This window comes from Spea bombifrons, chromosome 10 (assembly GCF_027358695.1).
Source record: "Spea bombifrons isolate aSpeBom1 chromosome 10, aSpeBom1.2.pri, whole genome shotgun sequence".
Lineage (NCBI taxonomy): Eukaryota > Metazoa > Chordata > Amphibia > Anura > Pelobatidae > Spea > Spea bombifrons.
The window spans coordinates 37181807-37196477 of record NC_071096.1 but is presented as its reverse complement, the minus strand read 5'-3'; the positions used below and the strand labels follow the sequence as shown (position 1 = coordinate 37196477).

The following is a 14671-nucleotide window of genomic DNA, read 5'->3' as shown; positions in this document are numbered from 1 at the left end:
CTCCTGTGGCAGACGTCGGCACGGCCGCGCGATGAATAAGGATGTCTGTACAATGTGTTTCCAACACCTAATGGGGGGTGGCATCTCCGTCATCGCAACTAAATAGAGGTAACCATGTAAACAGTGCTCAGGGCCAAATCTCTCCAAACTGCCATCTATTGCGGTCGTTTGCTCAGGATTTTGCTGGCCTTTGACTTGAAAAATGGATCACAATGTATCACTTTACCTAGAAATGTAACAATGTTCTAAAATTAAGTATATAAATATATATATATTGCGTGTATGCGATGGGAGCAGCCATCTTAACTTCCTCCTCGCAATATCGTCGCGGCCGGATGGTCGGCTCTGGTGGCGTTCAGGACAGGGGCAGCGATCTGAAGAAGGAAAATAGCCCCTGAAGCTGAGAAATAAACAGTTAAAATACGTGGATTTAAGAAAGCGGAAAGCCGCGCAGGACACCAGCTTCAGGATTAAATCAACGTGCAAACTATATTTTGTATGGATTTAAAAAGGTTTCCCAACATTTATCAGCTCGAGTTAAATCAGAGTCTATTAAACATTATAGCGGGAGTCGTTGGTTTGTAAGGAGAGGTCACTGCATTCAGTACAGCTGCTAATAAATATGTATATTAAATACATCGGGGGGAAGACCATTGCTGGCTATAATGTCCTTCAGCCACAATAACATCTGTATTAGAGGGGGTAACGCACATATTTGTTCGTTTTCTGTTTTCTCTTTTACATGTTTGCTCTTTTTTTGTTAGTCAAAGTTACTGACGTTATTTGTTAATTTGACTTTGGTTTTTGGAAATCCAGTTTTATTGATGGAATGTTTAATAAAGTTGGTAGAAAGTGCGGTTTTGAGTTGCTTATTTTGTCCAAGGTCAAGTTTGCACCAATGGTTAAAGCCAGGTGGGGACATTTAAGACAGCGGGAGACGTTATCATCATAGCAACCGGTAGAATGCCATTGGTTGCTATGGCAATAAATCCACATTGTGTTTATCTGCGGTAGGTATGGAAAGATCCCTCCGTGTTGCTGGTAGTGAACCTTTTGCAGAAACCCTGTCACAAGTCTTATACCTGGTGGGGGGGGTTCTGCTGCTTGGGGTACGTACGCTCGTACATTCCAGCCATCTGCCCCAGGGGTAGAAGATATGGCTGGTGGAAGTGTTGTCCCCATCAGTACTGGCTTCTTGGATCTGGGACTGTTTGATCTGGACTGTAACAGTATCAGAGTCTCGCCGAAGGCAGAGGAGGTGGTAATCTCTGTTTATCTCTACGATAAGGCTGAAAATGTTTTGCCTTCGCGTAGGAGGAGGACAGCAGAAACTTGGGCAAGTGGTGACCGTTATACTCGGGTTCCGCTACAGAACGGTGGAAAGGACAAAAGCAATGGATCTAAAGAGACGCGCGTGGGAACCGAATGACTGGGAAGAGAGCAGGAGAGACGGACAGTAGGAGTCGCTCCCCGCCAGACGGCCATCGAGGCTGGAGATGGAACACTAAGAACGAACAAGCTTTTCACTTTTGTGTTTTCATTATTTTTAAAAACCAAATAGGCGAGAGATTACAGTTTAGCCAGAAATACAGTAACAACATTATTCAGAAAATCAGATTCCTTTACAAACAAAACAGCTGAACGAGGTAATTGCGATTAAGGCTTAGAACATACCCTTCGGATGAAGTCCCTGGTGGTGTGGCGCAGTAAAGCCTCGCGTAGGATAGACCGTACGGGTTGGCATTTTCTGCCGGTGGGCTGCGTCCCCCCGCGCCTTTACTCCCATACAGTATGTTCAGAGCCTGCCAGCTAAACGACTAGCGCCATAAAGTACACTAACCTACGGCTCCAGCGGATCTCATCCCCCGCTCTTTCCCGCAAACGCAATTCATGTACTATTTACATAGTCCCGACGACTAGTCCATACGCAAGAACAGTCCTGATACAAGTCATTGTTTACTCCGCCGCCTCCTCCTCCGGCGGAACCACTTCCATCAACATCTGGATGTACATTGTCAGCGGCTCTAGAGAGAGAGAGAAGACAAACGCACGATGAGCGGTCAACGCTAAAATACACTGGTTAATGTAAAATAAGAAAGGGGTGTATATATATATGTATATATATATCAACACAGGGTATTACTATGAATGCTAAGCAGCCACTAACGCTCCAGGCAGCAACTTTGTTCAATGATCCCCTTTTGCCCCGTTTTAAACGTTTAAATGGATTTGTTGACGCTCAAAACATACTTGTGATTTTCTGCGCCCACTTGACTTTGTAATGCACGAACGGGAAGTATATGATGAGGCCGCTGAATATAAACAGCACGCAGTAAAGGTAGGCCCATTCCGGCTTATCAATGATGGGCGCCAGGACCAGGTAAAGCGAAACCACGACCATAATGATCGGGATGAATATCGGAATCTGGAAGAGAGAAATTGTGAGAAACATACCAACAGGCGACGAGGATCTGGAAACAGTATCAATCGTTTCAAATTCTCAATTCTGTGTTCTGATTGGCTCAAACTAAGAATGCAGTTATGGGTTGTGGGAAAGAACTTCTACTGTTGAACTCTTTCACGGCACCAACAAGTCCGTACGGCAATGTCGACGTCGTCGGTCTTAGACTGGGCTATATATCCGTAAAGGATAAGGAAACAGATTTACCTTAATTGGTCTTTTGAGATCTTTTTTTGTGAATCTCATGACGATGAGTCCAGCGATTGTTAAACCGTAGAATATCCAGACTGCGAAGCTGAAGTAGTTGATGAGGGTGTTAATATCGGCCGGAATAATGTAAATCATTCCAACGATGCCCTGTGTAACGAGAGAGAGAGAGGAGTTAGAGGTGCGCAGGCATCACGCTTTACTCTATAAGACCCAAGGACCCGTTTCCAGAAGTCTGAAATTCTGGCTGTACCCCGTAGATGGCGCATATACATGTGAGGAAAACTGTCTGCTATACTGCCTGTGACAGTTACACCAGTGACGTGAGGGGGCTTCGGGGGGCCGCCAGTCGCATATTGAAAGGCTGTGGCGTCTCACGCTCTGGATAAGGGCTTCCCCGACACTAGATGAATATGGGATAGAGGTCAGGCCCTAAAGAACGTATAAAATACCTTATGTGCCACTTACATAGAAGGTGATGGCGGGCGCTGGGGTCAGACGCTTGACGCTGATGTAGGACAGGAACTTCAACATGTGGCCTTCGCGGCCAGCCACGTACGTCAGCCTACGGGAAGAAACGTTTACTCTCTCTCCTCCAGCAGCGGGATGGAACCGAGTGCCGCTCTTTGGCTGCTCCTACTCCACGGTTGGCCACATGTCACGGAATCTCACTTTTTACATACCGTTTTAGATATGGCTGCTGGTACCGGGGCTGCCTCCTATGGGGAGAAGCTCACCGGTACCATAGGATGAAGACCTTCTCTCTCCCCTGACTGCATTGCCAATGAAAGAACTGCCCAGACGATTGCTGAACTAACCTTTTAAGCTCCTAATTTGCCGAGTTATCAACCTGCTGGGGTTTCAGTGGTCCAGAGACGGGGGGCACTTACCTGCCAGCCGTGAAGCAGGTACCATTCGCCGACCCAATAGTTGAAAACGCAACAAACAACGGGACTATCCAGGCCGCGGGATGCAGAACACGATCCCCAAACGTCTGTAAAGGAAACAGAAATCACTTGTTTAGTCCAAACTCAAAAAAACTGCAATTGACAGCAAAGTGTCCGTAATCAGCGGTAGCTTTGGGAGCGAAGCCGAGCTCGGTGCGGCCACGCGGAGGCAAAGGCTTGGACCAGTCATTAGTGTATACGTATTGTTTTATACGGACAAATGATTTAGGGGCTCAAACCAGACAACGGTAGGATACGCCATGGGCAAATTTAGCAGTGGGACAGCCAAAGAGGTCACACCGTGTAGACAAAAACTGATCCGTTGTGCTGCGCGGCACGGACTGCGGTAACAATAAGGTCACAGGGCTATTTAGGAAGCATGGTCCTTCCTGATCGCTCGGCCTCTTTGAGTCGATCATTAAACCTGAACAATCTTTTAGGTCCCGAGGGAACACATCGGGTTCCACCGTCTCTACTCACCACGGCCACTGCTGGCGACTGCAAGAGCTCGGTGGCCGTCATCACCGTGAAATAGGAGACGTTTATCAGCAGGTAACAGACGACGATGACCGGGATCCCGATTATAATAGAGAGGGGGAGATTTCTGGAAGACACAATCAAACTTGCATAAACTCGGGTTATTTCGACAACGAGGTCATCGAATACAACGTTACTCTACGCTTCTAACTCATCTTCTGTGAACTTTAACTGACCATACGGCCGCTATACATACATACAGCGAATACCAACGACTGCTTATTATGGAAAAAAAACAATCAATAATAGAACTTTGAACTGCAGTTTTTGTTATACGTAGAACTCGGAATTAATTGACTTTCAGGGCTCGTGCGCTTCCTACCTGTATGGATTTTTCAGCTCTTCTGTAATATAATTGAGCTGATTCCTAGAAATAAAGCAGAACGTTGGGACACAGATCAGGAACATAAAGATCCGTTAACATTTCACAAAATAATTAATGACTTAGCAAAGACCCTTTAATTTTTTTGGGCGTGACAAACGGAGCTTGCACTGCTCTCTCGGATTAGTTACGGATTTGACGCCGACCGACCTACCCAAGGGCGAAGTGGATGAAAGCGGAATCCCATCCGTAAAAACGGATGTATGTCTACGAGCTCATATCCCGGGAATACTTACCATCCATCGTACGCCCAAAGGCCGTTGTAAAGAGCCAAGCCGATCCCTCCGGCTGTGATCTTAGAACCTTCAAAACTGTTCTGAAAGTTCTGGGTGTTTCCTGGAGGAAAAGCATCAATAGTCTACATTTTAGCGCATTCCGGCCGCAGGATTTCCCTGTTAACAAGAAGCGATTAACACCGCACACCAGCGCTAAATACTTCGCGTGAAACGCCATAATGTGTGTCGAAACGTCTGGGGATACCGGATCGTGTAGTTATTTAATGTATCTGCGGGTATATATATATATATATATATATATATATATATATATATATATATATGCAGTACGTACCTTGCGCCAGCAGAACGATGCCGCTCACAATAATAACTATGATGATTATCATCTTGGCGGCTGTGAAGAAGTTCTGCACGTAACTCGCCAGCTTGACGCTCAGGGCGTTCACCGTTGTGATCGTCACTAAGGAAGGAAACGAGAGGGTCAGACGAACAGTCCGGTGCAGTCCTGCGCATGCACTAGGCAGCCATTCATGCCTATAAACCCCCGGGGGGAGCCACTATTCTCCCAGGAGGAGCATTAATGCCAAGTATTCCTGGCCTCCTTTGTATATAGGTCCAAATACAACTGCCCCCTAATAACGAGAGATCCAAATTATATATACACATACAGATTAATAACCCCGGGTAAGGCGCCATACTTACTGATGGCCGCCGCTGCCAGGCATTTAATGACCACCGTCGGCGGGGTGCATCCCGGGTAAAAGGGCGCAGACGCGTACTCTGCAAAACTCAGGCAGATGATGGCAAACGACGACGGCTTCATTACGATGACACTTGCCCAGGAAAAAAGGAAAGCGGGGATCGGCCCAAAGGCTTCCATGAGGTAGGGGTACTCTCCCCCAGACTTCGTGATCATGGTGCCGAGCTCGGCAAAACACAGGGCACCTGAGGACAAGCAGACGGACAGATTATTCCATCTATCAGAAAGACTGACTCCTCGGTGCCGATCCGGATGATCCTACCGCCTCTCTCGGTCTGTGTCAACTTACCCAATACAGAGATGACTCCGCAGACGGTCCAGATGATGAGACACGGTCCCACCGCGCCGGTGTTCAGGAGAACCGATTTGGGGGAAATAAAAATGCCAGATCCGATAATCGTTCCGACGATAAGGCTGACCCCGCTGACCAGGCCCACCTAGAAGAGAGCAGAATGAATGGGTCGCCCGGTGGACACGTATAACAAATCAAATGTCATTATCAAACTTCATTCATAATTCCAACCCGGGTAGACAGATTCAAAGCTTTGGGATGGGGGGGGGGGGTTACCGAATTGTACGATACTTGAAGATCTAACATTAATAAACTAAACACTGAAGATGGGTTCCTAATCCTATCTTAACCCTGACGGATGATGGCTATGTATCGGAAGTCTGAAGGTCACCAGGGCAGCCATGTGCGATCTTCCAAAGGGTCTATCAAGGACCATGATTTGTCTACTGTCAGCCACCATCACCGCCAAGAGCGCATTAACCGTATCGCCCTACAAATTCCTGTACGGAAAAAACGTTACACGTCATAAAAATTCCTTCACCATAAAGACTAATTAAGACCTCGTCCCCGGTACTTTGACCTCAACCATAACGTTCCGGGGTCAGCTTGGGTCCTTTAAACCGGATGCCCAGTTCCAATGTTACCAGCAACTTTCCCGGCGCAATAAAAAAGCCAACCCGTACGAGCCGGAGATTGAGACACGGACCCCGGAGTTTATAAAGCTTCAGTCTTGCCTGCCGCCTTAAATCACAGTTATTAGAATCTTCATCCGTACAAAAAAAACATACATTTTTGTAATTACTTTATTTCAATATCTTTGTAGTTATTTAATAATAATAACTGTAATACTTTCTATCTTAACATAATTCCACCCATGAAACGGCTGCGAACGCGATTTTGTGCTGGAAGCATTAGTTATAAACATATAATAACCCCAATTTTGGGGATTTTGGGGAAATTTTGGGATAGGTCTGTGTTTTGTTTTCTTTAAATGTCCTTATGAAACTGAGCTTGTTACTTAGCTGCGTGGCTTCCATAAACCGATCACAGACACCTACAAACCATTAGAAACGGCCGAGTTCTAGAATCTTATCTCAATCTCTGTTTAACTCCATAGCAATCGGATAATCATTACTAAGTACTTAGCTTATTTACAATGTTTGCGAACAGTCATTAACCGCGTTGCATATTCATTAACCTGCAAAGTCTTCTGCTGACAAGAGGCAGAAAAGTTGGAAAAGTCTAAAAAAAAACATGCAAGAGCTCCAACGAAACACAACATGGCGCACGCTGGAGATACTTGGGACCATTACTGGTTGCTCCAGTTGGGCCTCCAAGAGAAGAAGACATTGTGAAGGCTACAAGGAGTCACAGGGGGGGAGGTCCTCGGGGTTCCTCAAGTTTTGGAAAAGTGTTACAGATGGGGGTTTGGAGGCGATGGTCACTGGGGAAGAAGCCCAAACCCAACACACTCTTCTCCATGAGCGGCCATGACTTGGCATTTGTAGATGCCAGGATGGGGTTAAATGCTGAACGCCCTTGTCTCTACTACCGGGCTGATCAGGTCCTGGAGGAAACACACATTTATTTTATTGTGCGTTTTGTTTTGTAATAGGACTTATTGTGTCAGAGGTCCTCTAATAAAGTGAGCGGCCCTTTCCTTATCATTTGGCTTTTGGACCCAGCTTTCTGCCGAAGCCGTATCTGATGTGATTACATTTCAAGTGAAATGACACATTTAAATCACAGTGGAAATAACCTGTTTAACTTCAGATTGTAAGCTCTGGGGAGCAGAGTCCTCTTCAGCTTTTTTTTTTCTTTTCTGTAGGAGCACTTTAAAAAGTCCTCAAAAAAAAAGTTTTAGAAACTGTGGTGTATACATATCCTCCTCTAGGCCACACGCAGCCCTTAAACAGTTCCCCAACCTAAACATCTGAATAATTGCCTCCCCAGACACCAAAACGAATGTGCTGCATGGTGAACCCATCCTGGGGGTCTCTTGGGGTTCTGGGCGAATGATACTGTTCCCGGTACCAGATGCCATATCCTGAACTCTAGAACCCCCACAAGCATCTCTTGGGGTACTGGACAGCTGATGCTGTTCCCCGGTATCATATGCAGTATTCTGTATTCTAGAACCCACACAAGCGTCTCCTTGGGTTCTGGGTCACACCTGCCGTCCAAGCTTTGGCTGACTGATCATGAACATTAAGCATTTGCTGTACCTGCTCTTTAACTTCTCGCTGATGTAGCAGAGACATTTTACCGATATAACCATCTTCCCAGCCCTCTGAGATGTTATTTGATGTATTTCTATATAATACCAGAATGAACAATTACTCTCCACTTGTGTGTAAAATGCCGATACAGTAACGTATGCTGCTGTTATTAGATGCTGACAATGTCTGGATGATGGGGCTTGTTGTCTACCAGCTTGAGGATGCCTTCCAAGAAACTGGAAGTTCCAGCATCATGCCCACCACCCTACTCATCGCATTGATTTCACGGCATTGGCCCCCGGCCTTCCTTCGCCCGTCTATTTGGGGCTGAGCTTTGATTGGTGGGTTTGCCGGAGGGGGTATAATACTTGCCTGTTTCTGTAGGTTCATGGACTTGGGCTCTTTGCTTTGGATGGACTGCTGGTCTATTGCTCCATCCTTAACCCCCTTCCGGTTTCTGGCATTCCCGTCGTCCATTCCGACGACTGCTTTATTCCTTCGCCCTGGAGAAAAATCACAACAGGAAGTCGGATTATAATTCCCAACGTTCACCCCCTCCCCGGGGCAAATCGCCTAATAAAACAACCCTTATCTGCAATCATCGAAACATGTCCTTCTGGAGGAGCGATTACCTGGCGGCCGGTCTCCATATTATCAGCTGCTCCAATGTAATCAAAATCAAAATTAGGTACATACCGCACTGTTACTCATAATCACTTGAGCTAATATATCCCATTGTACAACGCTGCGGAATATGATGGCGCTATATAAAGCAATAAACAACAATATGCAGGTCCTGATAAATCAAAACAAGGGTTCAGTTTTTGGGGTTTATTCCCCAAACGGCCAAAAAGGGCTCCCTGTGGTTTTGTTATATTATTATTTATTGATTTATAAAGCGCTAGCATATTCCGCAGCGCTGTACAAAGGCCTCATTGATTTAACCATACGTTATTCGGGGCCAGCTTGGCAAGGAGAAGCTCCCCAGGGCTGGCTCTTCATAATACGCGCTGAAGTTGGGAAGATGAAGCCGTTACTCTCCAGCACGCAGTTTAGTGGATAAACCCCCATATCTCTTGGAGGGACGTTTGTGGCATTATTCTGCGCAGACATTTAACATTTAAGGGGCTGATGAGAAATATTAAATCACATCAGATGGATCCCACCTCTACAAACCATTAACCCCCATCAGAGAATTACCTCCTGGTGTCACGGAGTTCGCTGCAGTAAAACAAAGCGGCGAGCCCTTTAACGACAACACGCGTTATCCTTCCTTATCTGTATTAGCACACGGGGGGGGGGGTTTACTTATATAGAGCATGAAGTCATTGATCGTTTACATGCTTATGTCACATCTCTGCAGATGGCTTCAGAAACAAAAACAAATCGCCATTTATGGGCCAGTTTATGGCTATACTGCTTACACGGAAAAGCGATTATTGGGAATTACCGAGCAATTTGTCGATTGCAGCGATCGCACTAAGGAAGACAGACGCAAAGCATCTTTCAAAATGAATACAGTCCGAAACATATGTCCCGTAGTCTAGAAAATCCAGTCCCTGCGCTGGTTTCTGTATTAAGGAAAGATGGCCATATGGGAGACAGAGCTGTGAGCAGACATTTAAACCTATTTGAAGGACCCTGACACTTTAAAAACAAATCTGCCCCAATACAGATTCGGGCACTTCCAACAAGCTCTGTTAAAGCAGAACCTCTGCCACTTTTAAGGTGCTGTGCCACTACCACAAAAGATTTGCTGCCCGCTCCAGTCCGCCGAGCGAATAAACCATAGCGGGTCTGTCCATTTATTCTAACCCTGAAGGGTTAATCACATGAAAACAACACAGGCTTTTAAGAAGGCTTTTCAGTTTCTATGGCAACAACCCATCAGTGCCTACTTTTCGGTCCCAACGAGGCCAAATTATCCTGGATTTTGTGCCATAAACCCGACCTCAACGCCTATTTTTGCCTGAAATACTTTAACACGAGATAACATTTCGCCCCAAAGCTTCACGTTACTCCCGGTAGAGATATAAACTGTTGACATGGTAACATCTGTCGAGCCCTCACTACCCCCTGATTCCTGCGCCAGTTATAAAACAAATACGAATAGCATCGAAAAAGCAGCCAACCGAGAAAGAAGAGGACGGCAGTCACGACAACGTAATAACACGGACATTTCTAAATTCAAATTGTTAGGGGCAGAATTTAATATACGATATCCAACAACAGCGGAAAGACGGGAAAGGTGGTGCTTATGAGATGCAGAACGCATCAAGGAAACTTGGGTCCTCCAGAGATCAACCCCAGTCATCATCCGTGGTCACCAGAAGACCAAGAATCCAGTAGATCTGCTTTAATCCTCCTATCTCCCGGGAAGTTACCTGTTAGAAGTTCCGAATCAACGAAGGGTCAGATCCCGATCCTCGAAGGAGCGTCGAACTCCTCTGGTCTTATACCACGGAGATAACGTTCCCTGGGAAGCTTCGCCAGCCTAGAAAGGGTTGGAGAGAGCGCAGATCAGAGGTCATTCGTAGTAATTATTAAACGCGCTGCTAATTACTGTGTGACAGTAAAAGTAACACTTTGTAACACTTTGCCGGGGTGTCGGGATGGCCAGAGATGACGGTATGCCGCTGCTGACATGCTATGTGCGAGACGTCGTCCTTCCTGATGGCTCGCACAAAGCGCCGTTGTTCGCCGAAGCCCACACACAGACTGTCATCGCACGCCATGAACGCGACAGCTCGTACCAAACCCTGTATTATTAGGAAACGCAAAGCTTTTCCTGGATTCACCTTCGCGGCGAGAAGTAAACAGCCGAGAAGAGAGCGTTCGAGGCATCCGTTACTCGAGGAAAGGAACAGTTAGTTATGAAAGGTCCTAGAAACACGTTCCCACGCACAGAATCAAACGTCTCCGAGCGGCGAAGACACGAAACGCCGAGATCCTTTTCATCTAATTACCGCAATGTTCCGTCAGCGGAATTTTCACATCATCGTAACAAATTGTCAGCTCTTTAAAGCTTGTTACATATCATCAAATAAATAGAAGGTCTAAGAGGTCCACATAACACGGGTGACACATAATGGGGTTTATAGCGTGCATATGGAGAGACGGGGACTAACACAGAACACGCTATCATAATTAGCATTACAATATAATGTTATGACATCATACAACCCTTATGACGTCGCTCTCTCCCGGGGTCCTGACTTCTTATAAGGGTCTCTAACCCCCGACAGTTACTAATTATGATAAAACCATTAACCGATGTCCTTAACTATCAGTTACAACATATTCCAAAGTTATGATGTCACTTTAGCATGCACAATGTTACTTTTGATGTTTTGACGTTGATTAATGTGACAACACCTAGCGAGTAAATAGCCGGGGGGGCCGCGGTCCGAGACGCAGTCCTTTAATAACTCGGGCCCCTGGGTTAGTAAATTGCTTACCGCTGCTCTGTTACTCATTCGGCTCCTTTCCCAAGCAGTGCAAACCTGACAGCCCCTGGGGCATGTAACGGCTAACCCTTCATTGTGACCTCGGGGTGAAGGACCCAGGGTTCAGTCACCGCCATAAGCATCGACATAGCAGAAAGCCACCCATCCACTCAGCCCTTTTTTAAACAAAGGAACATTCATCACAAACTTTCCGTACTACCTCCACTGGAACGCTAGTCCATGTATCCACTACCCTCTTTCTATACCATCAACTCACAAATCCTACGCAATCCAACGTTTTCACTCAATAATTGGATTTCGGTGAAACCGGAAAGATCTGGAAGGGGGGTAACGCACATAAAATTCAACATCAGTTAGAAAACCGTAACTTGATTGCCTGTTATCTGCGTAAATATTTATGGAACATCATTTTCGGAGCGGATCGTCATAATGTTTACGACCCATGCATACTTCTGGTAATAAATAGACAATAAATGATTAGCTTGAACTTGTAATCAGCGGGACGAGCTTTATAATTTCCCGTAGACTTTGACAGGTCGCGTTTACTGGTTACACATAAACCATCTGGTATGCCGTGTCCATCGCTTACATTGCCTGTTATCACATGTAAAAGCCAGGAGGATTACATATTAGTGTCTTGGAAAGAGCGAGCGGGCAGCTGCGCCAGAAGCGGACACACGGACACGCTGCAGCCGTGACACGTACCACGCGGGGCCATTCCCCGCCGGGATCACGTATTGGGGGGTATCAGTGGGCTGAATTGTTAATGAACGGACCCCACAGACTATGACGCGCCATGAAGATCCACGAACAGCCAGTGTATTCGGCTGCGATAACCTCGAAACCTAATCATACCATATAATAATCCTATTAACGCGTTCTCAGCACATACCTGGATATAAGCTCCCACAGGGTTGGTTGCGTTGTTCCCTGTCCGTACTACTACACAAACGGACAGCTTTGTGCAAAACTAACAAAAAAAAAAAAAAAAAAAAAATCAGACTTCCAGAAATGATTGCTTTTATCTTATTAGGTAAAGATTCAGTTAAACGATATCCACAAACACACCCCCATTTAATGACAATACATTTCCTATATATATATATTTATATATAATTACTATTTATGAGTATTTAAGCTGCCCGGCCGTGCCGTACCTCCTGGCCGATGTCCCGGATCCAGACTCGGGTCTTTGAGCTCTCGTCCCCGTCCGCTCTGGTTGCCTCTACTGATACGGCTTCTGATCTGCTCTTTAAATTTTACTCTTTAATCTCATCCCCCCCCCCCCGATATTCTTTTTTTTCTCTGAATCACTCAACGCAACTCTGTTATTTTTTAGGTGTTTTTCCCAAACAATGAAACAATAGACTACCTAAACAAGGGTATGTAAATTTCTTTTGAGTATTCGCTTGGGGTTTTCCATCTCCTGTGCTAATCTCATCAATGCCCTTCGCCGAAACCCACCAAAAGTCTACAGTCAGCCATTCACCTGCATTCCGAATATAAAGTCATCCCTAGCTACCTATAATCATGCAAAGAACGATGCATTATGTACACATTTTTCTCATTTTGTCTTTTGATCCCGTCTCCTGTGCTCATCAATACACGAAACCCACCGTGGCCACCGATTCCTGCCGACCTGCTACATCATCAAGACAGACTCCAAAAAGCCAGCCCGGTGGTTTCACGCATTGGCTCAAGGATCCACACGTTTGTTCTAAGCATGTAACAGAGAAAACAGTCCGGTCTGTTAAAGTTCTGATTGCCCTGGAGCGGAAAGTAAATGGCAGACTTACCGAGCCGCTGGAATTCGGGAAACAACAAGCGTTTCAGGAGATGACTACATTCTGGTCGGCGAACGGGCCGAGACAATGGCCTTCTTGTTACAGCACGGTTCAAATTTCATTTCAAGAACGCATTCGTGCCACTCGGTTCCTGAATAGAACTCGAAACCCTCTGTGTGTATGAAATATGAAAGGAAATTGTGTTACGCGGTCGCGATGACCTGCAATACGAGGCGAGGGACTGCGAGTTTCACCGTCGCTAGAATACTTAATACATACCCTGTTTGTTTTGTGCAACGACGCTGAAAAGAGATATTCTCAAACAGCTGGAATCATACACACAGAGCCATAAACATTCCGGGGTCTAATTATCGAGTGAATCGGTTGCTTGGAAACAGACATTTTGCCAATAATCGGGCTTCACGGATATAACTTTTCTTTTGCCATTTTAATAGCAATGTGATGCTCACTTGTCCGGCACCCGGGGGATCCTCGCACGGACCTCCGAAGCCCGCTCTTTCTTTTTTTCATGCTCACTCCTGAGCGGGAGAAGATTCTGCGCACGTCCACCGAAAGTAACGGGCCACGTTCCCCGCCACAGGTTACAATAGACGTACACTCGAAACACAAATCAGCCACATAAAAGTTAAAAAGTGAGCGAAGAATAAGCTTAGAAATGATGCTTTCTTTAATATTCCGCAAAAATAAGCTTTTACAATCGGTGAAAAAATAACTTACAAATAATTCATTGAGCAAACTTCATTCCTTCGCTTTAGCAAGCGGTGTTAAAGACAGTTTTTTAATGCTATTACCCTTATTAATAAAAATGCACATTTAAGGCTGCCAAGGAATTAAGGAGACCCCTAAAAACCTCTCGATTGAAACCACTTTCCAGAAAGCGGCGCCCGCTCACTGGATTTAAATCTGAATTCTGCGAGATTCGCTTCACGTACGGCCTGGCTTTTAGTTCATTCCTGCTAATAAACGTACGTCGCGCCAATCAATCAAAATATATTTCTATGTATTTACAATTTATCAAAAATATCAATAATTAACACACACCATAATTGCCGAATAACAATTCAAAAGAACAGACCAAAAGGGAATGTTAAAAATTAGTGACGAAAAGGGATCTCGGCTGGACATGAATGAAATTAAACTAATTCTGACCCACTATGTAACTTATTGATCAATTATAATTTTTTTTGCAGAATTCCATGTTTTTAAAGCTTTATAAAATTCCTAATTTTTAACAGAATGCCTGAGCAGTCACAAATATATATATATATATATATATATATATAGTTCATATTTTAACAACAGCCTGTGGTTGGTGGGTTTGGCCGATGCGCATCCAGACGACGGGAGCGATGAGACCG

General features: G+C 45.4%; 1 protein-coding gene across 1 annotated transcript; it reads right to left on the bottom strand.

The window, feature by feature from the left end:
- Positions 1-1520: 1520 nt before the first annotated feature.
- Positions 1521-10554, bottom strand: SLC7A9 (solute carrier family 7 member 9). Its single transcript, XM_053448813.1, has 13 exons — positions 10426-10554; positions 8414-8544; positions 5820-5967; positions 5473-5715; positions 5105-5230; positions 4771-4870; positions 4475-4519; positions 4096-4219; positions 3559-3662; positions 3137-3233; positions 2669-2818; positions 2251-2425; positions 1521-2024 (listed from the first exon to the last, which is right to left on the bottom strand). The coding sequence occupies exons 2-13, from the start codon at positions 8516-8518 to the stop codon at positions 1957-1959; spliced, it is 1485 nt and encodes a 494-aa protein (XP_053304788.1). The 5' UTR covers positions 8519-8544; positions 10426-10554; the 3' UTR covers positions 1521-1956.
- Between the last annotated feature and the right edge of the window lie 4117 nt (positions 10555-14671).